At 42.6% G+C, this 27,492-nt stretch overlaps 4 protein-coding genes across 8 annotated transcripts in view; 1 reads left to right on the top strand and 3 right to left on the bottom strand.

The window, feature by feature from the left end:
* The window catches only part of celsr1a (cadherin EGF LAG seven-pass G-type receptor 1a), a 122,884-nt gene extending 109,485 nt beyond the window's left edge, over positions 1-13,399 (bottom strand). For all 4 annotated transcript variants that reach the window (XM_078165002.1, XM_078165001.1, XM_078165003.1 and 1 more), the window contains exon 1: positions 9,693-13,399. In XM_078165002.1, coding sequence (XP_078021128.1) covers positions 9,693-13,248 — 3,556 coding nt within the window. In that variant the 5' untranslated portion in view covers positions 13,249-13,399. The remainder of the gene's footprint in view (positions 1-9,692) is intronic.
* Positions 13,400-15,604: 2,205 nt separating this feature from the next.
* On the bottom strand, positions 15,605-20,121 carry trmu (tRNA 5-methylaminomethyl-2-thiouridylate methyltransferase). The gene is made up of 11 exons (XM_033614877.2): positions 19,907-20,121; positions 19,635-19,800; positions 19,444-19,550; positions 19,129-19,251; positions 18,857-19,029; positions 18,205-18,258; positions 17,956-18,022; positions 17,644-17,744; positions 17,140-17,284; positions 16,969-17,051; positions 15,605-16,848 (listed from the first exon to the last, which is right to left on the bottom strand). Exons 1-11 carry the CDS (start codon positions 19,986-19,988, stop codon positions 16,693-16,695), a joined length of 1,257 nt encoding a protein of 418 aa, XP_033470768.1. The 5' UTR covers positions 19,989-20,121; the 3' UTR covers positions 15,605-16,692.
* LOC117249308 (L-threonine ammonia-lyase) lies at positions 20,122-25,474 on the top strand. 2 transcript variants are annotated; one of them, XM_033614878.2, is made up of 7 exons: positions 20,122-20,226; positions 21,734-21,911; positions 21,999-22,180; positions 22,255-22,385; positions 22,475-22,623; positions 24,630-24,719; positions 24,805-25,474. In XM_033614878.2, the coding sequence occupies exons 2-7, from the start codon at positions 21,734-21,736 to the stop codon at positions 25,044-25,046; spliced, it is 972 nt and encodes a 323-aa protein (XP_033470769.1). In that variant the 5' UTR covers positions 20,122-20,226; the 3' UTR covers positions 25,047-25,474. The 2 variants fall into 2 exon arrangements, with proteins under 2 accessions (XP_033470769.1, XP_078021173.1); XM_078165047.1 differs by lacking the exon at positions 20,122-20,226 and having other exon boundaries at positions 21,719-21,911.
* tprkb (Tp53rk binding protein) lies at positions 25,436-27,412 on the bottom strand. Its single transcript, XM_033614879.2, has 4 exons — positions 27,167-27,412; positions 26,861-26,983; positions 25,916-26,092; positions 25,436-25,772 (listed from the first exon to the last, which is right to left on the bottom strand). Exons 1-4 carry the CDS (start codon positions 27,305-27,307, stop codon positions 25,686-25,688), a joined length of 528 nt encoding a protein of 175 aa, XP_033470770.1. The 5' UTR covers positions 27,308-27,412; the 3' UTR covers positions 25,436-25,685.
* Between the last annotated feature and the right edge of the window lie 80 nt (positions 27,413-27,492).

Raw genomic sequence — 27,492 nt, 5'->3', positions numbered from 1 at the left:
TGTCTGGTGATCAGTTTTGCCAAAAACAACTTGTGCCTTTTCACACCTTAAAGTCCGAACCAAGGTCTGCACTTTTGTTACACTGTATACATTTCATCCAATTAGTTTTAGTTTCACATTCCGATAACGTGAGTGCACTTAAGAACTATAGTTCTTAGAACTGAGTTGCGGGAACTTCCTGTAATTCATACGACAATCCAAACAGTCCAAAAAGACGTTTTCACACTAGAATCAAACTGAACCATCTGCACCAAGATCGCCTCTTTTTGTTGGACCAAGGTTGGTCCAGACCATTGTCCAGGGGAGGTTTCACAGCTGTAATTTCAGTTTAGATCAAACTGAAAAGTCTAAAAGACTCCAAGAAAAGGTAATTTTAGCTAAAATGTCTCGGTTAGTCTTGAAGGAATAGTTCGACGTTTTGGAAGATTCTTTTATGCAATTTCTTGCCGAGAGTTAGATGAGAAGATTGACACAACTCTCATATTTGTACACTAAATATTACAGCAGGTACAGCAAGCAGACAGTTAGCTTAGCTTAGCATAGAGACTGGAAACAGGCAGAAACAGCTAGCCAGGCTCTGTCCAAAGGTAACAAAGTCCACCTTCCAGCACCTCTAAACTAACTTATTATCATGTTATATCTTGCTTTTTTAATCCATACAAAAACTTAAGTATAAAACAATTTGTGGAACTCCCTTAACTTTTCAGATCATCCTTGCTAACCCTCAAAGTAATGACACCCTAGATCTCTCAGTACTCAAAGTACAATCTGAAGATCAGCTACTGGCTTCTTTCTACCAAAGACCAAATGCTGCTCTGAAGTCTTCGATGCCCCTGAACTGTGTTTCTTTAAAAAGAGTTATAAGTGACTGTAATGACTTAATGAGCCTCAGCTCCTCAGGCAGGTTGTTAGTCATTGTTGAGACCCTGATAAAGAAAATGTGGTTTCCTCTAGCCGTCAGTCTAGACTTCAGAACAGCCTGGACACTTCAGGGTAAAGTCTCATTACGCAGAGTTAAAAGGTCAATATGCAGCTAAAGGCCAAACTGTGTTTTAAAGTAACCAGTGAGACCTTAAAAAGTTACACGTGTTTAAAATTTAACTGGATATTCTAATGTTTACCTTCATCTTAATCTGATGGTTTGTACTTGGTGCGAAAGATCCAGAGTTGAATGGAGTCACATGACTTCAGTTCCCGTGTACACCACTTTAGTAGATACAGTATATCAGTAAACAATCTGGCCTCATGGCGTGCAACCTACACATGACTGGTATTTGAATGCTTGTATCTAAATTTGTCTCTGTTGCTGTGACAACAAGTAAATGTCATGTCATTCACACGAGAGTGCTGCCATAACTTGGCACCAGAGGAACTTGGCAGAGTTGGGGTTAAAGCCAGAACCTTAGAAACATAAATAAAACAAACGGGTACAAAAAGATGACGCCTTTTGTTATTGTTACTCTGCATATTTAGACATCGCTGTCAGCTCATCATGCAGGTTCCTACAGAAATCCTATCACATGTGCCACAAAATCAGATATGAGCCACGATCATGTGAACAACGCCCCACAGACAACCATCGGAGGGAGGCTCCAACTGTCCCCCTATCATCTCCTCTTTCTCTTCTTCTTTTACCTCCTTCTTCTTTACTGTCACACATGTCATTCACCCTGTCTGTGTATATATACACCCTCAGCCCCCACCACCACCCCTCGCCATTTAACATTCCTGCAGCTGGTCATCGCACGTCATGACGCATGTAATGTCACACTCGTGAGCCGCCGGCGAGCCGCGATGCCTCCTTGGTGAGAGAGACAAAGAGGAGTACTGTGTCGTCTCTGTGTGAGAGAATGAAAAAGAAAGGGACCGAGCGAGGTGTGTCGGGTTACAATCAAATGCGACCCCTCCACCACCCAAAACCTGTTGGAGTTTGAGTGGTGACATCACCTTACTGTAGCATGTAAACGAGAGATAACCCTGACTGTGTGTGTTTGTGTGTGTGATGGGAAGGGTAAAAGTGTGTGTGTGTGTGTTATCTGTGTGGCAAACCAGATGTATAACACGATTATATACAATGCATATAAAATGCAAACCAACACACATCACAAGGACAAACGAAGGTAAAACCCCTCACTGCATACCCCCATCTTTACCTTGATCAACCCGGACCCAAAACATGGGTGTTTGCAAAAAACAACCCCCACAGCACACACATTTGTATGCTGGGAAGACACCTCACTTTCTAGCCCACTCGCCAGCCAGAGACAGAAACAAGCACAATGCTTAGAGAGATTTCCTACTGGAAACAAAACACTGAGAAAGCAGCACATGGATTAAGAGCGTGGGAGGAAAGATGGCTTGAGCAGCATAAGGTGGACAGATTTTAGAAGCTGGAGACAATGCCAGGCAAACAGTAGTAGAAGTGTAAAAACAACCATCTGCCCCGGGTATAGAGAATCAAAACTTAATCCTAACTTCTTCTAGCATCTTTGGAGTCACACATTTTCCTAACAAGGTAAAGGGAGCAGTTTGCACCCACAGTCACAGGCAGCGACGGCAGCAGCAGACAGCCTTGGATCCTTAAATGTCCCTCCTCTCTCTAGCCTGTAATTGAGCGCTCAGACATCAGTGGAGTCTAACAGTGACCAGTCCTGATCCCCTTGGTATTTACACTTCAAACTCTCGTCTACAGCCTGGAGGCGCGCGCACACACACACACACACACACACACACACACACACTCACACACAGACCCCAACATTAAAGCCCACGGTGGATGTACAAGATTAAGCATGAATGTGATTCCTTTCTCGCTCACTGAACACACAAACAGAGAGACATGAACACAGTTATTACACCTGTGCATGTTCTCTGCTCTGTCTTCTTCTCTAAACTGCTTCAGGACAAGGGGGCATCTTGTAATTAATGCTTGCACAGCTAAAGACAGCACAGTCACCAGAAAAAAATGTTGGCATTGTATTGTTTCATTGTTTCTGCAAAGCACCAGCACATCTCATTTGCACGTTTCATACCTATCATATCAACATTTCTAAAGTAAAGCAGTTCTGATTTCATGCCTGCCAAGGTGCAGACTGCTGCACACCACTGTTTGAAACCAACAAACAACAAGACTGGTTGTTTTTTAGGGATCCGGGGTCCTTTTCCAGCACTTTTTCAGGCCCTGAACGTGGGTTTTTTTAGTAACCCATTGTTGTTTTACCAGCAGCTTTACAGCTTTAAAACATAGGTGTTTTTTAGCAACCTGTCATTTTTTGCGGCTTTTCAGCCCCCCCAAACGTGGGTGTTTTTACCAACCCGTCCAGCAGGTTTTTAAACCCTAAACATAAGTGTTTTTTTAGCAACCTATCGTCATTTTTCTGGCAGCTTTTACGCCCCCAAACATGGGTGTTTATTGCAACCCATAATTTTCTTTAGCGGCTTTTTAGCAACCCATTGTTTTTAGCTGACATTTTAGCCCCCAAAGGTGGATGTTTTTTAGCAACCTGTTGTTTTTTAGCAGCTTTTTAACCCCCAAATGGGAGCGTTTTAGCAGCTTTTTAGCCCCCAAATGTGGGTGTTTTACTAGCTTTTTAGCCCCCAAATGTGGGTGTTTATAGCAACTGTTTAGCCCCCAAATGTGGGCGTTTTAGCAGCTTTTTAGCCCCCAAATGTGGGTGTTTTAGTAGCTTTTTAGCCCCCAAATGTGGGTGTTTATAGCAGCTTTTTAGCCCCCAAATGTGGGCGTTTTAGCAGCTTTTTAGCCCCCAAATGTGGGTGTTTTTAGTAGCTTTTTAGCCCCCAAATGGGAGCATTTTAGCAGCTTTTTAGCCCCCAAATGTGGGTGTTTATAGCAGCTTTTTAGCCCCCAAATGTAGGCGTTTTAGCAGCTTTTTAGCCCCCAAATGTAGGCGTTTTAGCAGCTTTTTAGCCCCCAAATGTGGGTGTTTTAGTAGCTTTTTAGCCCCCAAATGTGGGTGTTTATAGCAGCTTTTTAGCCCCCAAATGTGGGCGTTTTAGCAGCTTTTTAGCCCCCAAATGTGGGTGTTTTAGCAACTTTTTAGCCCCCAAATGTGGGTGTTTTAGCAACTTTTTAGCCCCCAAATGTGGGTGTTTTTTGCAACCCATCTGTGTTTTTAGCAGCCTTTTAGCCCCCAAACATGGGTGTTTTCTAGAAGCCAGGAGTGTGCGATATCTTAGGAAAGGAATGGGATCTCCCAATATCAGTTACTGAGGGTGCCAAGCCAGGGAATGGCAGCATATCTCACACACATACTGCAGGAAAACACATGAGCTGCCACAGACAGGACTGAAGCACGCAGGCTCCATCCATGCAGACTGCAGATTCCTTGAAACTACAAAGCCACACACGCACTTATGAATGTAGTTTTTCCACTTTTCCTCTGTTGATACTGACTTTATCAACAGAGGAATGTTAACATCCACTCAGAGCCACATAAACATCCCTCTTCTACACATGCGCACCTTATTCCTTCCACTCATCCCTCTCTCCTCCTCATCCATCAGGTTGTGAGAGCACAGGGTCATTTCTCACCCCTGAGTGTGTGTGTAAAACCCCATGTCTTGCTTTGATCTCACAGGTGAGAGGTCATCACGGCATCACTGCGTCACACCTGCGCTCAAGCGAGGAGTCACATTTCACTTGTCAGAACATCAAACATGTGACAGTTACCTGGAAAGAATAATAGTCTGACAGGAAGATGTTTGTCCCTTGACTCACACTGGGAGTAATTTGTCTTTCCCAGCATGCGTTCTTGTGTCCTCCGTGGTGACGCCACATTTCAGGGCCAAATAATGATTTGAAACCAAAAGAATGCCAGGGACAAGTGATGGGGGCAGAGCAGAGGAAGACGCTGGATCAGATGATGATGTGGCGAAAGAGAGAATGAATGAAAAGCCACAAAATGCATCCAGAGAGCAATGCATCACGCCCAGTGCTCTTCAGTGTATTGCACAAGTGTTACTATGCCTCATAATGAGAAGACAATTACACTTCTCTCCTTATAGTTGATAAAGCAGTGGTTTTCACTGGAATGTGTTTAAGTGGCCTGGTGGGTGAGAACATCCGCAGACTGTATTTTATTTTGGCCTGGATTTTAAAATAAGCACCAAACTTAAGCACTTGTGCCACAGTAGAAATCTAATTATGTATATTGAGAGAGAAGAGAAAGCAGAGAAAGTGTGTGTGAGAGGGGGCGGGCAGACGAGAACAGAAATGTTAAAAAGCTGAGCTATGCAACTCCTCGAACGGGATTAAGAGCCATGGAAGCTCAGCAAAAGCCCCATGGGGGGAAAGAAGGGGAGGACAAGGAGGAGGGAGGGAGGCTGGTGTGTGTCTGTGTGCATGTGTGTGTGTGTGTGTATGTGTGTGTGTGTGTGAGTGCATGTAGCAGCACGTCGTCCCGTTCACCGAGGGTAAGGAAAAAGATCAGAGCCAGGGTGGAAAAGGACGATTTAGCATCAATCATTCTTAATCGTTTAAGTAACAATCTGCTGAATTATATAACACAACTCCACCTATAGCTAGTTCGTACAAGCTTTAGCTTTTTCTGCTGTAACCCCACCTATCAGGTAGGTGTTTCCTGGAATTCAGGTGCGCATTAGGTGATGCCTTTTGCATATCAGGAAGCAGTAGTTTGGTTGGAGCACACAGAATTATGTGATGGCTTCATGGTTGAATAAGCAAAATCACTAATGATCTGGATCGCTGACAGCAGAGATGTATTAACAATACATGCCAGCCGAACGCTTGAGAATCTTGGCTTTAGATGTTTGGTCTCGCTGTCAGTTCTAGCAATCAACCAGCTGGTTTGAGAGTCTTATTGTTTACTACCGACTGTAACTAATTAGTGAAATTGTGATTCAAGTGTTTACTGTGTACCACTGCGGTCTTGCCGCGATCTGTACGAAATCGCAGACCTGTCGCTGACTGGATGGGGCTCAGCAATGTCACAAAAGTTTACATCTGCAGGAATAAAGGTGCACCACACTGGAACGCTGCCTTTGTGACAGTCAGAAATTCGGGGATTCTCATCTTTTAGAAAACAGAGTGAAGGGTTTTAAGTGAAATTTGACAAGCTAAGATAAGAGCTCTTACAATGGGAACACATAGCCCTCAGCTATCCAGCCGTAGAGCTACCATCCCACACACAAGTACAGGGGGGAGAGGGAACGAGGACAGATAGTGTTGTGGCTAGCAGAGTGTGTTAAGAGTGTATCTCGAGAGAGTTATCAGGGCATTCTTGTGTTTCAGCAGAAACATTCCCAGGCCTTCTGTTCACCACAATAAAAGCACCTGTGCGCTCCTTTGACAGGTTCAAAGACGAGCCCTGATTGGGAGGATGTGAAGAGAAAAATGTCCTCTACAGCGGAGGCAAATCAGCGCTCGCTGTGATACATCAATAGTCTTTTGTTCCATTGATCAGGAATAATAATCAGGGTTAAGGAAGCAAGACAGACTTAATGCACTCTCATCAATGTCATTGCTCATGGACAGAGGATGTCAATGCTGATGTGAGCAGACATAATGAGCCGATAACGCAGATCCACTCAACAATAAAACATAATGAGGCACAGACTCAATATCAGAGGGCATAAATATAGAACATATCCACACGCTGAGTATAGTATGGGCTTTGGATCCTTGGAGCCATAAAGACCTTCAGACAGTGACAGGAAAGGTAAAAAAGGTAGGAAAGGTTCTCTGGTATTGAAGTCAATGGGCTTTTTGAATGGTTTAGATGCCCAAAGTAAGGTCTGCTTAAGAGAAAGCTTAAGAGACTTTGATGTTTTGTTCTATGACATAATATATCCGTAAATACCCCACTCATGAATCTGGAAGACTGTTGCCAACAAGTGGTTAATGAGACCACAGAACATCATCACACTGAACATGGCTTTACAGCCTTGTTATGGTGGCAACACTGAAGTCAAACGACCATGGTGTAGTTTGTCTATAGGCTAACGTTAGCTTTTTACTTCTGGTGACTGCATTTACGCTTCAAAACTCATAAAAGTGGTGGTAAAGATTATAATACTGAACAAAACGTCTAAGTATCATTAACGCTTGTTTGCCACAGCTTATTTTCTGCAATCATCCAAACTCCAAATGAAAAATCCCATTTGCTTTTATGACGAAGGAACCAGCGTGATACTAACTTCGGGGTTGACCTACAAAGAACGCCATCCCTGTAGCACTCTATAACCACAAAATAAAACTAAATACTCCATAAGAGAATATGGGAGACCAGTGGAGCAACAGAAAGACTTAATTCACGAGAGACACAATCAGAGTCTTGTCTCCCTGGTTAAGGTTCTGTTAGCTCACCAATCCCCTCTGGCCTTCCTTCCCCAACAGCCTGGGGTTGAATCATCAGCGGTAATGGTTACCTAACACTTGACATCAGTGCGAGCCCCCAAATCAGGAGGGTTGAAGCAAGTGCATCTGTTTAATTGTGCACAAACACATGGTTGCTTATATCTGTGTGCGTGTCCAAATGGTTGCAAGTAAAGATGAGGGCCAGTTCCCTTTGGGACCATCATGAGGTCACTGTTGTCAAGGATACGGCAAGAGCTGTCAGCTGTTATTGACAAACATAAATGCAGTGTCAGTGAATGAGGGCTGTAAGGCCTGTGACTATTGAGGTCAGTTGCTGCCTCCTCAGATGCTCCGCAGGTCGTCTGTTACGGCCGTAAAGCACTTAGAAAAGGACAGTCTGTCTTTTGTGGGAGACAAAGACAGGGCACAAGTCCTTTAGGAAAAACACTGTTTGAGGAAAAGGGGGAGACATCTGGGGGAAGCCCTACACTGCCTAATGAAACACGGTTTGTAGCAATGCAGGTTTAAGGGCTGTCCACACCAAGGACAACAACAATAAATATATCAATTTCAAAATCTCTCCAGTTTGCGTAGATGGCAAAGTCCACAGCAGAACTATAATGACAGTGGCGACGAATCACTGGGATCACTTTCAGAACAAATTGATGAACAACAGGAACAGTTCTGGCCCAGAACCTGTTTAATAAAATAAAGTCTTTAGGAAGATGCTATCAAGAATAAGGATATCTATCACGCTGGCAATCAGTGGTAAGTGTTTTGTTAGTCTTATTAACAGAGATAAGGAGACGGTTATCTGGTAGGCTATCCAGCATTACTTCAGCAATTTTGTTAACCCAGATCCCTCCTGGTCTTTTCGCTCGTTTGTTTCTCTGCACAACATACAGCAGTAACAGGTGATCAATATCCTAAGAAGCCAACACAGCTGGAGCGTGCAGTGCGTGCTTGGTCAGTGTGGATGTATCATTATCGTTATTGATGTGAAGGGCCATTAAGTCCGGCTGATGAACTGTTCCTGACGAACTGAATCCTATTAATGTCTCTGCCACTGCCCAAAAAAAACGATCAAAGAAAGATATTCAAGTTGGCAAAAAAAAAACAAGAATTTCTTGCGTGCAAAATGTTCTGAGAACAATTTCTAGTCATCAAAACGATCCTGCACCTACAGCTAAAATAGCCACAAACATGATTCAACTAATTAACTGGGAATATGGGCTTGCCCTGTTGCAGCCTGGTCCGTAGCAGCTCATTTGTATTCCTTCGGTAATGTGTGATATGCTGGCATTCCTCAGCTTGGAGAGATGACAGAATGACACAGAGAGAAGGCAAGCTGAAGAGATCTAGCTGTGTTGGGCCATTTGCCCATTTCAGGGCTTAATGTGCTTTAGGAGATCAACCAACGATGAGAGATGGAGAGTGAGAAAAGAATACTAAAGAGAAAAAGAGAGGGAGGGTTGAGCAACCAGCTGTCAATAGGTGACAGGGTAGTTATTCTGTCAGGGTATTAGATTTATCAAGCCTGTTCCAACTGCCTGATTAATGTCACTGTGGTTTCTTGCAAGGTGTATGTGTGTGCCTGTACTGCAGCAGTTACCCTGCCAGTGTAGGTGTGAATGTCCAGTGTTTGCTTTTGTCTAATCTTTACCTTGAAAGAACAAAGTCTGCTTCTGTCGTGAGGAAAAAGCAACTTACGGCAAATTCTTTCTGCATGACCTTGTCATAGGAACATACGCCTTGAGATCTAAACCCATGTTACAGTAAGTTCAGAGCAAAACTCTGGATTTAAAACGTCTCTTTCATTCAGATTCAAATTAAATGTGAGTTTTTCTGGTGAAATCCTGGGAGACATCTTGCCACAAGATGTTCATAAAACTCCCTGCAGTACACCTAATGTACACAGGGCCAAAAACCTTCAGCCACTTCAAAGAGTGAAGTCATGTGTGTGTGTTTGCCTGCACTGTGAGCTCGTGTGTGTTCCAACGTGTGAAAGAAACCCACATATCTGCAACAACAAAGCGGCTCAGTTATCAGGGTGCCCTGCTAATAGCACTTTTTTATGACCTAAACCAACCACTTGTACACAATACATTTATCACCCAAATGGCACAAAAGCAGCACAACCGGATCCTGCATAGAGCCTGGAGCAAACACTCGCTGAACATACAGTCAACACTGCAGCCGAAACCTGCCCTCAGCCTGTATTCTGCAGAGCATTTTATATTGACTCTGCAGTGTGATGACATGTGGTGACTCAAATTTCAATCTGAATTTTCTCACAGAAAACAAGAACATTAACAATGAGATGAAGGGAAAAGAAATGTTTAGATTTTTTTCTCACCTGAGACGGATATACTCATGGGTGCTTCCAGGGCCCTGTCATTGTCCAGGTCCCTGCTCAACCTCAGATCCCCTGTGTCCTCGTTCAGCAGCAGCAGATTGAGCTCATTCCCAGATTCAAACTTGTACCGCAGCTTATCCGACACGTCCGGGTCATGAGCTGGTACCTTTCCTATTATTCCTGATGGGAAACTGTTGGACTTGTTGGTGATGTAGTTGTTGAAAATAATCTCAAAGTTCTGCAGCACCGGCACATTGTCATTCATGTCTACCAGGCGGATGTGCACAGTGGCCCGACTCACCAGTGGTGCTGAGGTGGCCTGGACCACAATCACATACTCTGTTTTAGTCTCGTAATCCAGGTCTGTGAGTGCAGTGAGGTCGCCGTTAAAAATGTCCAGCTGGAAAACTTCTGGAATATTCCCTTCGACAATCTGGTACATGATCTGAGCGTTGGTGCCCTCGTCGGGGTCGGTGGCAGTGATCCGGGCCACGACAGACCCCACCGCGCTGTTCTCCTCCACGTCAATGAACAGCTCGTCCTTCTCAAACACTGGAGCGTTGTCATTTATGTCTTTGACAACCACATGGATGGAGACAGCTGCTTTCAGAGGCGGAACCCCTCTATCCACAGCGTAGGCCTTCAGATTGTAAACAGGGACGTTCTCACGGTCCAGTTTGCGAGCGGTTCTGATGATGCCAGAGTAAGGTTCAATGAAGAAATCCCCCTCACCGTCATCGCCACCCTGAAACGTGTAGCTCACCCTGCCATTTGAGCCAGAATCTCTATCTGAAGCAGAGATCTGGAGGACGCTGTGGTAGACAGGTGCATCCTCAGGTACAGTCCCATCATACCTTTCCCTAAGAAACTGGGGAGCATTATCGTTGGCATCAAGGATGATTATCTCCACATAGGTGGTGTCAGATTTCTGAGGGATCCCGTTGTCTCTGGCGATGATGGCTAACGTGTAGGAGGCCTGGTCTTCATAATCTATCTCCATTTGTGTTGTGATGGCACCTGTATCTGGGTCGATTTTAAACTGAGGGACATTGTCCTCCATCACATATGTGATGCGAGCATTCTCACCCGTGTCCTCGTCCGTAGCACTAATCACCACCACAGTGGAGCCCACTGGTTTTTCCTCACTGAGCATCACCTGGTAGTTGGCACTTTGGAAGACAGGCCGGTGCGTGTTGGCGTCCGTCACGTTAATGAACACCTGAGCAGTATCGTAGCGTGTTCCATCACTGGCGGTGACTGTCAGGACGTACTGGCGTTCCTGCTTGTAGTCCAAAGGGAGGGCTAAGGTGATGAGACCGCCGCCACTCTGGCTTGTGATGGCAAAGCGGTTCCTGGTGTTGCCGCTGGAGATCTGATAGGTCACCACGCTGTTGACGTCTCTATCCACGGCTGTCACGGTCAGCACGCTGGTCCCCACGAGAGCATCTTCATTGATTTTCAGCGAGTAGACCTTCTCTGTGAATGTGGGTACATTATCATTCACATCCAGCACTGTGATGCTGACGCTGGCAGAGGAGGACATCACAGGTATCCCGTGGTCTCTCGCCTCCACGCCGAATGTGTAGAAGTCAGTGGTCTCCCTGTCGAGCCCTTCGCTCACTGTAATCCAGCCTGTGCTGTTGTTGATGGTGAACGGAAAACCAGGCATGGTGTCAGTTAACCGGTATTCCAAACGAGCGTTTTCTCCTGAGTCACCATCAATTGCTTGGATGTGGATCACAGAGTAACCAATGGCCACATTTTCCAGCACAGTAGCCTGGAAAGGTGTGCTCACAAACATGGGGGCATTGTCGTTCACGTCCACCACCTGCACCACCACCATCCCTGTGCCGTTTATCAGAGGAGGCCTGCCGCCGTCCTGTGCCTTAATCCTTAAATTATACTCCCGAATCATCTCGTAGTCCAGGGGATTGATGACGTCAATCACACCAGTGGGGGAGTGAATGTAGAACTGTCCTTTAACATTGCCACTGATGATGCTGTAATGTACTTTGGCGTTGTTTCCCTCGTCTTTGTCTGTAGCTTCCACCTGGATGACTTTGGTGTTGACCGCCACGTTCTCCGGGACCTGCACAACATACCTCTTTTCACTGAACTGTGGGTAGTTGTCGTTCTCATCCTCCACAGAGATGTTGACAGTGGCGGTGGCGCTCCGGGGCCCTGGGTCTTTGCCCTGGTCATTGGCCTCAACAATCAGCTGGTACTGGGCCCGGGTCTCCCTGTCAGGCCGCTCTCTGATCCTCACCAGGCCGTTACGGGGGTCGATTTCAAACACAGAGTTCACACCGTCACCGTTGACAATTGTATAAATCATATTGGCATTGGAGGGAGCGTCCCCATCAGTGGCTCGGATTGTCATCACTTCAAACCCCACTTCTACATTCTCCCGGATGCTAACGCGGTATTCGGTTTGCTCAAACACTGGGCTGTGGTCATTAGTGTCGCTCACAGTGACAGTGAGGTAAGAAGTTGCAGACCTTTTAGGGGAGCCATTGTCAGTTACAGTGACTTTGAAAACGTGGGTGTCTTTGACTTCTCTGTCAAGTGCCTGGACGGTTGTTATGCTCCCTGTTTGGTAGTTAATGTCAAAGAAGTCATTGGACCTGCTGTCAAACAAGGCTTCCATGCTGTACTCCAGCCTCCCTGCCTCTCCATCATCCGGGTCAGTGGCTTTCAGGGTGATCACCCGCGTGCCCGCAGGCTCATTCTCGGGCACGGACACCTGATAGTTGGGGAGCTGGAACTGGGGAGGCGCGTTTACTTGTCGCTTCCCCCTGCGGATCAACTTGCCGGACTTTCTGTGGACGGTTTCTGAGGAGGGGGGTTCATGTTGTTTGGGCACTTTTACAAGCGTCAAACTCAGCCGCACAGAGAGCCCTGCAGAGCTGTGCAGCGCGCAGTGCAAACACACCTCGGGCTGTCCTCTGTGCTCAAGACATAAGTCACTGACCAGGAACAAATCCCCCTGCCTGAACATTGCACTCAAGTCTTTGCCAACACACATTGTGTCCAAAAAAGTGGCGCTGCGCGTAAACGCAGGCAAAAGTTCTGTTACATTCAAAAGCAGCTTACCTGCGGGCAAGCAGGAAGTTGCCTCCAGTTCTGTAAGGTGTTTAATGTGAATGTCGGGCTTACCTGGCGCCTTCTTTCTCTTGTATTTAATAAAACAGTCCTGGCCGTGGACAAACACATTAAACTGTGTGAGAATAACGTCCCCAGATGAAGAACCTGTCCTGAAATACACAGGCGCTGGGTTCCTCGCCGTGTGCGCACACTGAACTTTGTGGGACAGACGGATAACCCCATCATGTCTCTCAACTTGGAAAAAGCTCTGGATGAATTTAGGTGATAAACTCCTGTCAAGTTTAGTAATCCATCCAGGGCCGTGCGACAGGTTTGCCAGAAGCGTCCCGGGCTGTAAAGTCTCCGAAAGGTGTATCTCCAAACATCCCGCAAGAGGCACGTTGAACAGGACACAAACCCAAATCCATAAACACATCGGTAGCTCCATTCTTGTGAACCTGCCAAATCCCATTCAACTTCACCGAAACTCCTCCGCAAACGCATTAACTCTCCCTCTCCCAGCACCGCGCTTTACTTTTATCCCTCATTGTGGAGTTTTTAATGTGGAAAAAGACGCTCGGTATCCATAGTGTCGGCGTATCCACGGCGCGCAGCAGCTGCGTTAACCCACACTGAGTTTAAAATGAGTACAAAATGGCTCCGTGGCTCTCCTCCGCCTCCTCCTCCTCCTCCTCCTCCTCTCCTCCTTATTACCATAAACCTGCTGTGTTCCCCCTCCGGGACGCTTTCACGGGGGGGGCTCTTTTTTCTCATGGAGATTTAGGAAGTGGCCCCGACCGGGTGAGCAATGCGCGCAAGTGCATTGTTATGACAATAAGGTGAGAGTTGGGTAAAATTCCTAATGCGCGTTTGAGTGTCGCTCTTTCTTTAACTTTCTATATGCCAAAGTACTTATTGGCACAACTGGTGCAGAGGAAAGACACGAGAAGTGGCTTAACTAAGACTTCGAATCCACAATTTTAGAAATGATGTCATGTCACGCAGCTCCAACAAGGTGCTGCTCTGCTGTTAATGTCATAATAAGGGGGACAGAGTGTCACTAGTTGCATCATCATTCAAATAATCAGAATCAGAAATACGTTATTGATCCCAGAGGAAAAACAGTTGCTCCGATGCAAAGAAGTAAGAATAAGAGTATGAAAAAAGTAGATATAGATATAGAGCAATAAATAAATTAAAGCAGGGCTGAAATATGCATTAAAATAAAAAATACAATGTGCATTATGCTCCTGTGTTTAACACTAAAAATTAAGATATAAAAAATAAATGATCAAAGTAAAATATATAGAGTCACTGTGCTGAGGCTGCAAGTGTGACAATTTAACTACAATATATACATCAGTAGAAATAACAGCAATAGAATAAGAGTAAGCATAAGGAATATGTAGTTATGTGCATTATACAGTACCAGTCAAAAGTTTGTGTCCAAACTTTTGACTGGTACTGTATGTTGAATTAATATATACATTCAAGAGGTGAAAAGCTTTGCACAGTTAAATAATTGCACAGAATATTGCAGCAGTTGAATTATTAGACCAAAATAGATAATTATGAATCATAAATGCAGGAGGTAACTGCATATAAATAACTATCTCCAGCAAATGCTACAGCTTAATAAACCAAATTATCAGTTAATTATTGCTTTTGTTAATCAACATATGATTGTGTTCTTCATGGTGAGTAATAATTTTAGCAATGTTATGTCTCAGAAAATGAGCTTTTAATAGTTTTTAATAGTCTAGCAATGAAAAATACCAGACAAGCCTTGAATGGATGTAATATTTTATCTCTCCTTTTATCATTTTGTTTTTGGAACTTCTATTTTCACTTTAATGTATTGTATGATGGCATATCAGCAAAACCTTTTTTGTGTGATTATCAGGAAAAGTTAAATAAATTATATACAAAAAAATGTGTCTAGAAAACAGACAGCATGACAAGGTCAAATTTATATAATTAGGCTCAGCCATGACTGTCATTAAAATTCATTGGAATATACAGTATGCTGATTGTGCAAAACAATGCTGACTGGAGAATAGCAGGTTCACCTTGGAGGAGTCTCTTGTATAATGGCGCCCCCTTGTGGATCAAAAACTACAGGCCAACACATACACAACAATATACTGGGTGCGTTCCGAATCACATACTTTTTTTTTTTTTTTTTAAACTTTTATTATCTACTGGAGCTGCCCTTGAAAAGTATGTACTGTTGCATGCAGTATGCACACAATCGGGACATACTAATTGGGAACTTTGACCCTCTTACTCATATATCCGTTACCATGGAGATACAACAAAATGCCATTTTGCAATAAGCAATAACTGCAAACATTGTAGATTTTAACATATTCACAATAGCAAAATTACATAGGCTCTAGATTTCTCTGTCATTGTTTAATACATATGCCCTTTTGTTGTTGGTTGTTTTTATGATTATTAAATTCAATTAAACAATATTCCTATTATTACTAATCGACTGGTCATCAGTCATCTAAAGGCGCTGTCATCCATTGTTGTGACTTCTGACAGTCAATGATGTATCATCCGCTGTGCAGAGGATTGTGGGTCAGAACAGCCAGAGCAGCATGCTGGCTTGCATACTGCGAAATCAGACTGGATGTGGCAGAACATCCTGGTATTTTTGGCATACTATATTTGACACACTATGTATCGGGACGTGCTTAATCTTTTTCTGACATACTAAATAGTATGGTCGTATGGGGACTGGAACACACAGACTGTTTCTTTCTCAAGTACATAATGACTCATGAGGTAATACATACAGAGCAATGGAAAAGAACTACACATCACATATTTAGGTTTATTCACTCATTTGTAAATGTTCAAGTATTTACAGTTTCTAGGTCAGGAAGAACTCGTGTTCCGCTACTTACAGCAATGCCATTTAAAGAGAAAGGCACTTAAAATGCTTTTATACATATTCCAATAATTTGTTGTTGTTTTTTTTTTATAAAAATCCTATATTTAAAAACTGGAATAAATATGCATGACAGTATAAAGCAGTTGAGCAACAGCTGACAACAATTTCATTGTCTTTTCAATCATTTAGAACAATTGAATCAGCTGTCTCAAAATGTGACTGACATGTAAACAGCGCTAAGATAACAAATAGCACCATTTTAAAATCATATTTGGTTGCAGTCTTTTAACTTGGCATGCTTTGAGGCGATAATTTGTCCTATGTTTACTGTTAACTGGCTTTGGACATCATTTCTCCTCGGAGAAAACTTCTAACCTTCAATTCACAAACAAGAACAGAAACTATCTTGTATTGTGACAAAGACTTTAGGGTTAACACTGAGCACTGATGTACCGTAGGTTTGCAGTTGGCACATAGGCAGGGTGAACATGAGCGACAGTCTATCAGAAAAAAGGTAAAAGACAAGAGGGAGATTCATGACCACGAGCAGCCAGGTGACAGGAAAAGCTGCAGTCAATGAAAAGTCTGAATCACATTATAACATCACAGTCACTTTCATTCACAGATAACGGGCAAAAAAGAAGTTACCATGCTAGCTTAGAGTCAAATGCCACCCGCTCGCAGTTTTCCTGTTACAGTAAACAAAACAACAGTAGAGGACTCAGAGCACCAGCAGCCTTGAAAAAGACGCCCTTTACCTCAGACTACAGGTCACAACATTGAGAACTATGTGAAGACAAAAACTGTCCAAATAAAAGTTTAGGTTGATGGACTGTGGCATCCATACTGTTGATATGTCGAAGCTGGGCGTTTAAAAACACTCACCCATTTACAGTCTCTAAAATGGCCTCCAGAACAGGCACCATGTCACAGAGTTTATTCTCAGGAACTGTGTGCTCTACCTAATGTACCGGACAGAGCTCATTTCTACCACGTCCAGGCTGTGAGCTCATCTCAGCTCGCTGGTTCAGGCATCTGCTGCTGCTTCTTCAGCTGAGCTGCCGCCTGTGCCAACCGCTCTCTGCCCCGCTGGAGTGTGTACTCACTGGGCCCCAGCTGTATGATCTTCCCACTACCCAGACACTCGTCTCCTTTGTAGAGCACTGCGAACTGAGCGATGGATGGAAAGAAAGAGTAAGAAAACATGCACATACATTTATACTCCTACACTGAGGATGTCTTTAGGCTTTATAACTGGTGTCACAGCACAGGACTGAGGAATACTGTTACCTGTCCAGGTGTCAGAGCTCTGATGGGCTGGGAGAGAGAGATCCACACGGAGCCATTCATGTTCAGTGTCACTGTACAGGGAGCTGGAAGCACAAAAGAAGTGTTTGGGGATTTCTTTGTACAGTAAATAACGTCTCAATCATCAGTGTAACAGGTAGACACAAAACTCACTGAGCGGCATCTGGTGGATGAAGCGGAAATGACACTCCATCATCTGGGTCTTGACGAGTTCAGGTGGCGGGTCGACCGTGACCCAGTGGAAGCGGTCTGTTCGCACCGTGTCACGGAAAAGAGACGGGTGATTGGTTGTTGGAGCCTGAGTCAGAAGCAATATAGAGAATAAAGTAACAGCAAAAATTGGTCAAGTTGCAAACAATGTGGCACATTTGACTATACCTTAAAAAAGTGAGCAAATTAAATGTAAATCCTAAATGTTAGCGAGCATTTTCCTCAACATAAAACACCATCCCTGTGCTGGCTCCTTGAGAGATTGATGGATATAACACATTTTATACTTCATGATATTTTATCAGTGCAGCATTAAATGATGCATGGGAATAAGAAACAGACAACACACCATAAAGTGGCTCCAATGTTTTTTGAACATGCTGTACAATATGATTCCAGAGGACACAAAGATGCTTCCAGTTTAACAACACAGACAGACTTTCTCACCACAAACACATCTCCAGTAGCGATGTCTTTGTCCACCACAAACCAGGGGTCTTTTAGCCCTCCTATCCTCGCCCTCTGGCCCAGCGTCAGAGTGAACCAGCCTGGACGGACAGAGACACACAGGAAAATGACAAGAGAAGTAATTTTTGAACAAAAATTTAGACGACATACACATGAGGATCGGTGAAGCAGAAAATAGGGATTTTACTTTAGTTAGTAATTGGTGTAAGATCCACTACATTCTGACACAGCAGCTCTTCATTTTGTCAGAGAAGTTGATGACTTTAGAACCTCAAACAACCACAAACAAACCTTTGTGTGTTCCCATGACGGTCCCGTCCTCAATGGAGACAAAGTTCCCTGGTTTAGGCTCCAGGTACTGGAAACAGGAAATAAAAATAGCATAGGTTTACATGTATCTCTTCTTAAGTGATAGCTTTTAGTTTCTTAGAAACAAAGGCAGGAGGCTCTGTGACAAATCAAGAAAAAAAAAACTCTGACAAAGAAAAATAAAGGGAAACTGGAAATTTGAACAAATACTTACTCAGTTTTAATTCTTACCTCTAAAATAAAGTTCTCAAAGTTCCTCTCTCCAATGAAGCAGATGCCCATGCTCTGGAAGACATCATGTTCACTGTTAGCAATTAATGTGAATTACATAAAACATTTCCCGATTTATGCTCTCCTGATGGAATACAATTCAGGGTTCCTACAGCTTAAGGCAAGTAAGTTTTAAGACTTTTTTTAAAGCCACTTAGAAGTAAATTTCAGGCAAATTTAACAATAACCAAAATTTAAAAATGTTGTACTTTTAGGAACAATTCTGCCCAAATGTTTATGGTAAAATAAAATGTGACTTTCTTGTCTTGTGGTGGAGACTGAGCTTATTGGCAAATTTTCTTGCTGATTTTGTGTTTCTTACTCCACATGTTGGATTCCAATACCTTGACCCCATCATGCCAGGTCTGAAAAACTTTTGCATATAAAACAATGAGCTTCGCCTTGTACCGATGAAATCCAGTTTCCCATGTCTTCTAATTTTGTTTTTTTTTAAAGATTGATTTAAGACATTTTAACATCATTAAAGGCCTTTTACATGAATGAATTCATTGCCTTTTAAGACTTTTTAAGGATTCACGGTAACCCAGATAATAAATAAATACAGACATTTAATTGTGCATTTGTTGTGTATTAAATGTGTATTTGTGTCTACCTCTTTCTTCTTCAGCACATGGTGAAAGCCAGCCTCAGCAGCAATCTTTCTGACAAACTCTTTGGTGAGTCCAGCCAGTGGGAACATGGTTTGTCGCAAGGCATCCTGGGAGATCTGACTAAGGAAAAAGGTTTGGTCTTTGAATAGATCGGCTCCTTGGTACATCCTCACCGCTGTGCAAAGAGGAGAGAAGGGAAAGATTGTTAGAGAGAGAGAGAGAGAGAGAGAGATGAAACAGGGACACAGCTGCAAATGTAGAGCCAAAATCTTACGATTTCTAATCTCAAATCGATCTCTGAAGAGGGAGCTGGGCTGCGCCGTGGGCGTCTGTTGGAAAACCTCTTCGTCTTCCTGCGACGTCCTGGCATAGTGGCCTGTTGCCATGGCATCAGCACCTTAGTCAACAACAGCACATTGTTAATTTAACACTTTCTGTATCGTGTTTGACACTGAAATCAGTTTCATTAAATCCTCATCATATCTCAACCGTCCCCCTCCTCTGATAAGTAATGAACAGTCCCTTAAACAGATTTTAAGCTGCTTAGAATAAGTTTATGTGAGTGTATAACCACAGTGTGACGACATACCCAGAGTGTTGATGGCGTACTTGTGGAAATGGTTAAATTTGATGTGCTTGTTGCAGAGTATATCTGGGTTTGGCGTCCTCCCCTTCTCATATTCCTTCAACAAGTAACTGAAAGTGGCAAAAGACACATTCATATTAAAGAGTTATACAATTAAAATGTGTTTATGATGTAAGCATGGCAGCCACAGGTACCTGAACACCTCATGCCAGTACTCTTTGACATAAGACACTTGATGGAAGGGGATGTCCAGGTCCTGACACACTCTGTAGGCGTCCTCACAGTCTCTCTCTGTGGTGCACAGCCCGCTCTCATCCAGAGAGTCCCAGTTCTTCATGAAAACTCCTGTCACACTGTAGCCTTCACATTACAGACGGAAAAATAATTACAATGCGGTTAAACTGGTTAGCTAGCTCATTTAACATTGAGTCAGTTCAGGTGTGTGTGTGAGTGTAGTTTTTCCCACCTCTTCTCTTCAGTAACAGCGCCGCCACGGAGCTGTCAACGCCTCCGGACATGGCGCACACGACGTGTCTAATTAAACCCATGTTTATTAAATTACAGTCCTTTCTTTTAATACTATTTTTCTTATGTAACTACGAAAAGTCTCCATTGCCACTTGCCAGGGCAGCCATGTTTGCTGCCCGTTTCATAATAGCGTCCGACTGGAAACACGTCTCAAACAGGAACTATTGTGCTGGTGGGAGCCGGGAAAAACGTAACACTTGTAAACATCACTGAGCTGTCACTTTGTAAAGTCGTGGAGAAATCTGAACAAATAATAAGGTAAGTGGGGAACAAGATTAATGCATGAAACATGTCGTTTGGTTTACCTAAAGTCTCTTTAGTTATATAAAATATGGTTTTGTAGTTCAGCGTTTATAATAGATTTTATAATAAATCTGTGCGGACGGCTCACATGTCCAGTAACGTATCAACATAAAGCAGCTATAATATAAAAAATGTTGCTAGCTAATTGTATAACCATTATTATTAAATATTATTCGTATTTTGTACTGGAGAAGGTTAATGGTAACGTTAAGGACACGTGAAATCCTATAAATAAAATAAAGTAATATAACCAATTATAAATATATTAAAAGTAAGTGTAATCCCAAACAAGCAAGTTATTATTATTATTATTGTTATACAGACTTTTATTTATTTATTTATTTATTTTTTACCATGTTTTATCTGTCCCACAATTCAAATGTGTTCCTGAGAATACATTTTTCCTTGATTGCTAAGACACACTTAATGAAACTGGAATCCACTTGATCTTCATCATCACCTTTGTAGCACTGAGCAAAAGAAAGTTGACACAGATCCTATTAAATTAACTGTGGTAAACAAAAGGAAAACATCTATTCACAGCTGATAGGAATTCATTGCACAGTTATGAATCTCTAATGCACCTTCGTGAGCTCCTTTGCACTACTCTTTAATTCAGCAATCAGTCCGTATCCATCTATAAAAGATACCACCTCTGTGTTGCTATTTGCAAGCATGGATCAAGAGGCCAAAGGCACATAAAAATGAATAACGAGAACTGTCTCCAAATTTGGTTCCTCACCACAAAGAAAACCATTGAACCAATAGCAAGACAGGCTGACAAGATCCAGGGTAACCTTGCCCTTTGGACTCATCACTGCACCACACTCTGACACTCTAACAGCCTGACTTTTCACACAGATTGCTCTACTTCCAAGTCAGAACACAAGAGAGTAACACATCACTAGATCAGTTTCACAGGCACTTATTCCCGTGCAGCCTTACAAAAACAGTTATGGTCAGAGATCATTTTGTCGCACTTACACTTAAATTTGGAATGAGATCCCACATGTATAATATAAATGAAAACTTTCTTAAACATGTTTTTTATTTACAGTATTTCAACAGGGCATCTCAACAAGATGCAAAAAGTGCAGATGCATAGTTCAGCAGGGTTTGTTACTGTATCTATGGTACAATCATCTTTGGAAAAAAGAAGACACTTCATGCTGTGATACGCTTGCTTGCCTTTTTGGCATATATTTTAACTACATAAAGTATCAACAATGACACAGACATTTTCCACAGGTTTTGTTTTGTATGTGCAATGAAGGGAAGGTGGTTGTAAAAAAGACTTTTGTGATCCCATGTGGGATGGGCTGAAGGCATGACACCAAAATAAATAACAATGAATTAATTATGCAGACCATTCATTAATGAAATGCATATGTTTTATGAGCCAAAATGGTGGCTCCCCAGTGCCAATGTATCCCTGATATTAAATTGTATGTTTCTGACACAGATGGATGAGGTGTCTGCTGATGCTGTCACCCTGGATCTGGTGAGAGAAGCAAGGGAGACGGTGAGATGCAGCCCCCTGGGTGTCATCAACACTCCCATGATCCCCTGGTGCCAGACAACCCTGCCTCTCAACATCCACTGCAACATCCACATCAAACTGGAGAACATGCAGAGAACTGGTGAGAGGGAATAACCCCTTAAAGTCATCACACACAACCGTATCTCAGCTTCATACTTAAGAATTGTCTTTAATATTTAATTGACAGGGTCGTTCAAGATCAGAGGAGTGGCCAATCAGTTTGCCAGGAGACCGAAGGGTGGTCATTTTGTCACCATGTCTGCTGGGAACTATGGGAAGTCTTTTGCGTACGCTTCAAAGCACTATGGGTCAAAAGGCAAGGTGGTGATGCCGGAAACAGCCCCAGTGTCCAGATCCATCCTCATACAGGTCAGAGGTTGTCTGCTGACTGGCTGAAAACCAAATTCCTTCAGTTGCAATAAAAGTGTCATTCTCATCCTCAGAGTTTCGGGGTGGAGGTGGAGCGAGTTCCCACCTCCTGCTTGATGAATGTGGTGAACCGTTGTGTTCAGGAGGACAACATGACCTTCCTGCACTCCTATGATGATCTGGATCTGATAGCAGGACATGCCAGGTACACTCAGAGGCTGACAGTGGATATCGGAGTCTTAAAACTTCCATCTATTCAAACAAACCCACATGTGTGTGTGTGTGTGTGTCCAGTCTAGGTATGGAGGTGCTGGAGGTGATGCCCGAGCCTGATGTGGTGGTGGTGTGCTGTGGTGGAGGGGGGTTGCTGGCCGGTGTAGCCACCGCCATCAAACTGTCAGGCTGCGATAAGACCAGAATCTACGGTGTAGAACCAGAAGGAGGTAAAACTCACACAAAGGAACAAAACACATGGATGGATTACTGAACGGGTCTACCAGGCTCAGGGGCCCAAAGTGGAAGAGCCCCCTTGGCCTTAAAAATGTCACTTAAACTAACTGTACTGACCAGCTAGAGACTTAAAATGACCACAAACAAACATAAAACAGCTGCAAAGAGATGCAAAGCAGCTGCAAAGAGACACAAAGACACTCACAATAACTACAAAAATAGGCACAACCACCACAAAGAGACACAAAATGACTTCAAAGAGACAGAAAGTAACTAGAAAGAGACTCAAAATGTCTTCAGAGACAGAAAGCAACTACAAAGAGACACAAAATGACTTCAAAGAGATAGAAAGCAACTACAAAGAGACACAAAATGACTTCAAAGAGACAGAAAGCAACTACAAAGAGACACAAAATGACTCAAAGACAGAAAGCAACTACAAAGAGACTCAAAATGTCTTCAGAGACAGAAAGCAACTACAAAGAGACACAAAATGACTTCAAAGAGACAGAAAGCATCTACAAAGAGACACAAAATTACTACTAAGAGATGCAAAACAACTACAAAGAGACACAAAGACTTCAAAGAGACAGAAAGCAACTACAAAGAGACACAAAATGACTCAAAGACACAGAAAGCAACTACAAAGAGACACAAAATGACTCAAAGAGACAGAAAGCAACTACAAAGAGACACAAAATGACTAAGAGATGCAAAACAACTACAAAGAGACACAAAATGACTCAGAGACAGAAAGCAACTACAAAGAGACACAAAATGACTACTAAGAGACAGAAAGCATCTACAAAGAGACACAAAATTACTACTAAGAGATGCAAAGCAACTACAAAGACACAAAATGACTTCAAAGAGACAGAAAGCAACTACAAAGAGACACAAAATGACTCAAAGAGACAGAAAGCAACTACAAAGAGACACAAAATGACTTCAAAGAGACAGAAAGTATCTACAAAGAGACAGAAAGTATCTACAAAGAGACACAAAATTACTACTAAGAGATGCAAAACAACTACAAAGAGACACAAAATGACTTCAAAGAGACAGAAAGCAACTACAAAGAGAGACAAAATGACTCAAAGACACAGAAAGCAACTACAGAGTCAAAATGACTCAGAGACAGAAAGCAACTACAAAGAGACACAAAATGACTAAGAGATGCAGAACAACTACAAAGAGACACAAAATGACTTCAAAGAGACAGAAAGCAACTACAAAGAGACACAAAATGACTCAGAGACAGAAAGCAACTACAAAGAGACATAAAGCAACTACATAGACTCAACATGACTTCTAAGAGATGCAAAATGACTTCAGAGACAGAAAGCAACTACAAAGAGACACAAAATGACTACTAAGAGATGCAAAACAACGACAGAGACACAAAATGACTCAAAGACACAGAAAGCAACTACAAAGAGACAGAAAGCAACTACATAGACTTAAAATGACTTCTAAGAGATGCAAAATGACTTCAGAGACAGAAAGCAACTACAAAGAGACTCAAATGACTTTAAAGAGAGAGACAGCAACTACAAAGACTCAAAATGACTGCAAAGAGACTCAAAATGACTCAAAGACACAGAAAGCAACTACAAAGAGACAGAAAGCAACTACATAGACTCAAAATGACTTCTAAGAGATGCAAAATGACTTCAGAGACAGAAAGCAACTACAAAGAGACTCAAATGACTTTAAAGAGAGAGACAGCAACTACAAAGACTCAAAATGATTACAAAGAAATGATTACAAAAATCGGCAAACCACCAACTACAAAAAGACACATAAAGCAGCTTAACAGTTATAAAATTCTGTGTCTTGCTCCTGTGGAGGAGAGGTGGTGGGGCCTTCTACATGTCCGTAGCCAGGGTCCCCATTGTCTCATAATCTTCACTTGATAAAACCTGCAATATAAGCTTCAAATGAATAGCCACCACGTTTTCTAGCAGCTTAGTGAACTTGTGTTTCTGTTTAAACTCAGCCTGCACCATGTACAAAAGTTTCATTGAGAAGAAGCCAGTGGGCATGGACACTAAGAGCATCGCTTCAGGACTTGCACCACCTTTTGCAGGTAGCATGCATTTTATTCCTCTCAATCTTTCTCTCCATTGCTTGAAATTAGACTCCTGCAAATACAAACTTTCTTTGCCTCCCAGGCACACTGCCTTTCGAGTTGTGTCAGCGTTACGTGGAGGGGATCGTCCTCATAAACGACGAAGAGATCAAGGCGGCAGTGTCCACCCTCTACAGGTCTGGACTCGTGGTGGAGCCGTCAGGTTCTGCTGCGTTCGCTGCCATCGTTAACAACAAGATACCCGAGCTGGAGGGAAAGAACGTGGTGTGCATCATCAGCGGAGGGAACATCGGAAAAGACGAGCTCACCAACTTCCCAGATTGACAAATATACACCTTTATGATATGACCACTCAATGTAACATGTTCTGAAAATGAAAAACTATTCAGGTCTTTTGATTTTTTTAATAAACAAAACTATGTCAGTGCCATTTTGCTGTAAATATAATCAGTCTAACTATGAATCAAAATGTGATTTTTTTTTTTTTTTCAGTTTTTCAACAATCAAACTCTTGATAAGCATTTTAAGTTGAATAATCCTAAAATGATCGATACACATTTCATTTTAGAAGTTGCTGCAGGAATATGAGACAAGGCTAAAAAGTGTTATGACTTCCTTAACTGCCTCTTAAACACTTTTTCTGCATCTGTCAGAGTCTCAACAACAACAAAGAAAATGTAAGCAGGAAAAAAAGACGAATGCATGAAAAGATGTATGAAAAATAAAGTGTATTTTCTCAGCTGTGATCATGACCTGATGTACAGAAAATGGGACTTTTTGTAACACCGATTTGAGATGGTACGGAGTGCACATAAGACAAGGTTTGCATGTCCTTACAATGTGTTGGAAAAACGTCAACAGCATAAAAGAAAAATATTAGTATGAATCCCCATCCCATATGAACAAAGGCAACCTATTAATTTTCTTTTTTAAGGCCTGTTCTGGTCCTTTTTCCTGTCGTAGCTACATGACGTCTTTGGTGGCCATCCTGCATACAACTGCGTCCAACAGAGACCCACACTTCTCCTCCTGTGGGGTGACTTTATACAGCTGAAAGAAAGGCAGAAAAGGGGGGTAAGACTGACAAAATGCTGTGGAAATCTGCATGTGTGTGTCCTAGATCTGAATGAATTTGTAGTCTAGCACTACACACGATGACTAAGTCACATAATATCAAAGCAGAGATGGAGAACCTTTTTGATTTTTGCATGGTCCGTCACTGAGGGAACATCTTCCGCTGGAACCTGCCGTCCGTTCACCCTGGCTCTGATGTCAGACACAAGCGGCGACACATCTTCAGTGTGAACCAGGACCACCAGGACAGAGTCATCGCCGTCAGAGATCCCAAACCTTTTGAAAGCCTCTGAGATCTGTATTAAGGACGTCATACAAACATGATTAATTTCTGTTTTGAGTTTATTCATGTACATTATGACCGTTTAGTTCACTGGTTCCCAACTGGTCCAGCACAGGGAACCAGATTTCTCCTTTGTCATTAGTTCAAGGTCTGCAGTTTAATATATTCAGCATCATACTTGCGTTTGGTCGTATCGTCAGGCTAGTTGTTGCTGCCCATTGTCTTACTCATTCTACAGCAGGAAATGGCTCTTCAAAATAAAAGCTGTGTGCCAGAAATTCACCATAATTTAAAATAAAGTGTGATGTATGTTCACAAGTCATTTGCAGTTCATTTAGAATGGACCTGCGACCCACCAGTTGCGAACCACTGGTTTAGTTGGTGCTCCTATCCAGAGCGAGATACATACTGTACCAAGAATGAGTGCAGCAAAAGAATACATTTCCTTTTCTAAATATCCAATAGTGCAGCTACCAGTGTTGGGGAGTAAACAAATACATGTAAATAGCTACATGTAATTAAATAACAAAATAAAATTAACTGTATTCAGTTACAGTTACTGAGAAAAAAAATATGTAATTAAAATACAGTTACCATGAAAAATTTTGGTGATTACAATTAACTAGTTATCTGCAACCTATTACATGTCAAAAGTAACCCTCCTAACACTGGCAGTTACCATTAGTTAAGACAGCAATGTTGAAAGGAACAGGTATCCCTGGCTTGGTGCTGTGACAGTGATAAAAAGAAAAGCAACAGAGGTTGGGTTTTGGTTACTCACATTATTAGTAGGTGACAGGTTGAAGATTATTTCTGAGAATAAACTCCTAGTCTTCATTTTCCCAATTTTCTGTAAGCTAACAGCCTTGTTGGCAGCTACCAGCACCTGGAAAGGACTCACCAGCTGTAAGTGAAAAATACAGTGATTATCAATGAGGTGACACAGTTTCCCTGACACCTTCTACTTCCCATTGGGTGTAAAATATAAGTCTGTACAGAAGCTAATACAACTGTTAGCTAATAAAACATACCTAAAATACATAAAAGTTTAGTAAACTCCTGCAAATGCTGAATGAAAGCATCTCACCATGGTTGGGTTGATGAGGGCAGCACTTATTTTACCCTCCACCGCATACTGTCTCAACTCTGCGGCATTTGTCACCTCCTTGAAAAGCATTTGAGTCACCCTGAGGTCGGGGAAAAGCTCCAAGTCGTGTGTTAAATTCATGCTGGAGAACTGCTTCAAGAACCACGAAGAAAGTTACGATTTAACGCGCCTTACGTTGAGGTCTGTACACGCGGGGGAACCATAACACGGTGACACCGCCCCGCAGGAAAGTTCCTCTTTAGCAAAACAGTTCCGCTAAGTTAGAAATTTACATCTTAAAGCATTGACATTTTTAATATGTCATA

Source organism: Epinephelus lanceolatus, chromosome 23 (assembly GCF_041903045.1).
Source record: "Epinephelus lanceolatus isolate andai-2023 chromosome 23, ASM4190304v1, whole genome shotgun sequence".
NCBI lineage: Eukaryota > Metazoa > Chordata > Actinopteri > Perciformes > Serranidae > Epinephelus > Epinephelus lanceolatus.
The sequence above is the reverse complement of the archived record's forward strand: the minus strand, read 5'-3'. Positions and strand labels throughout refer to the sequence as shown.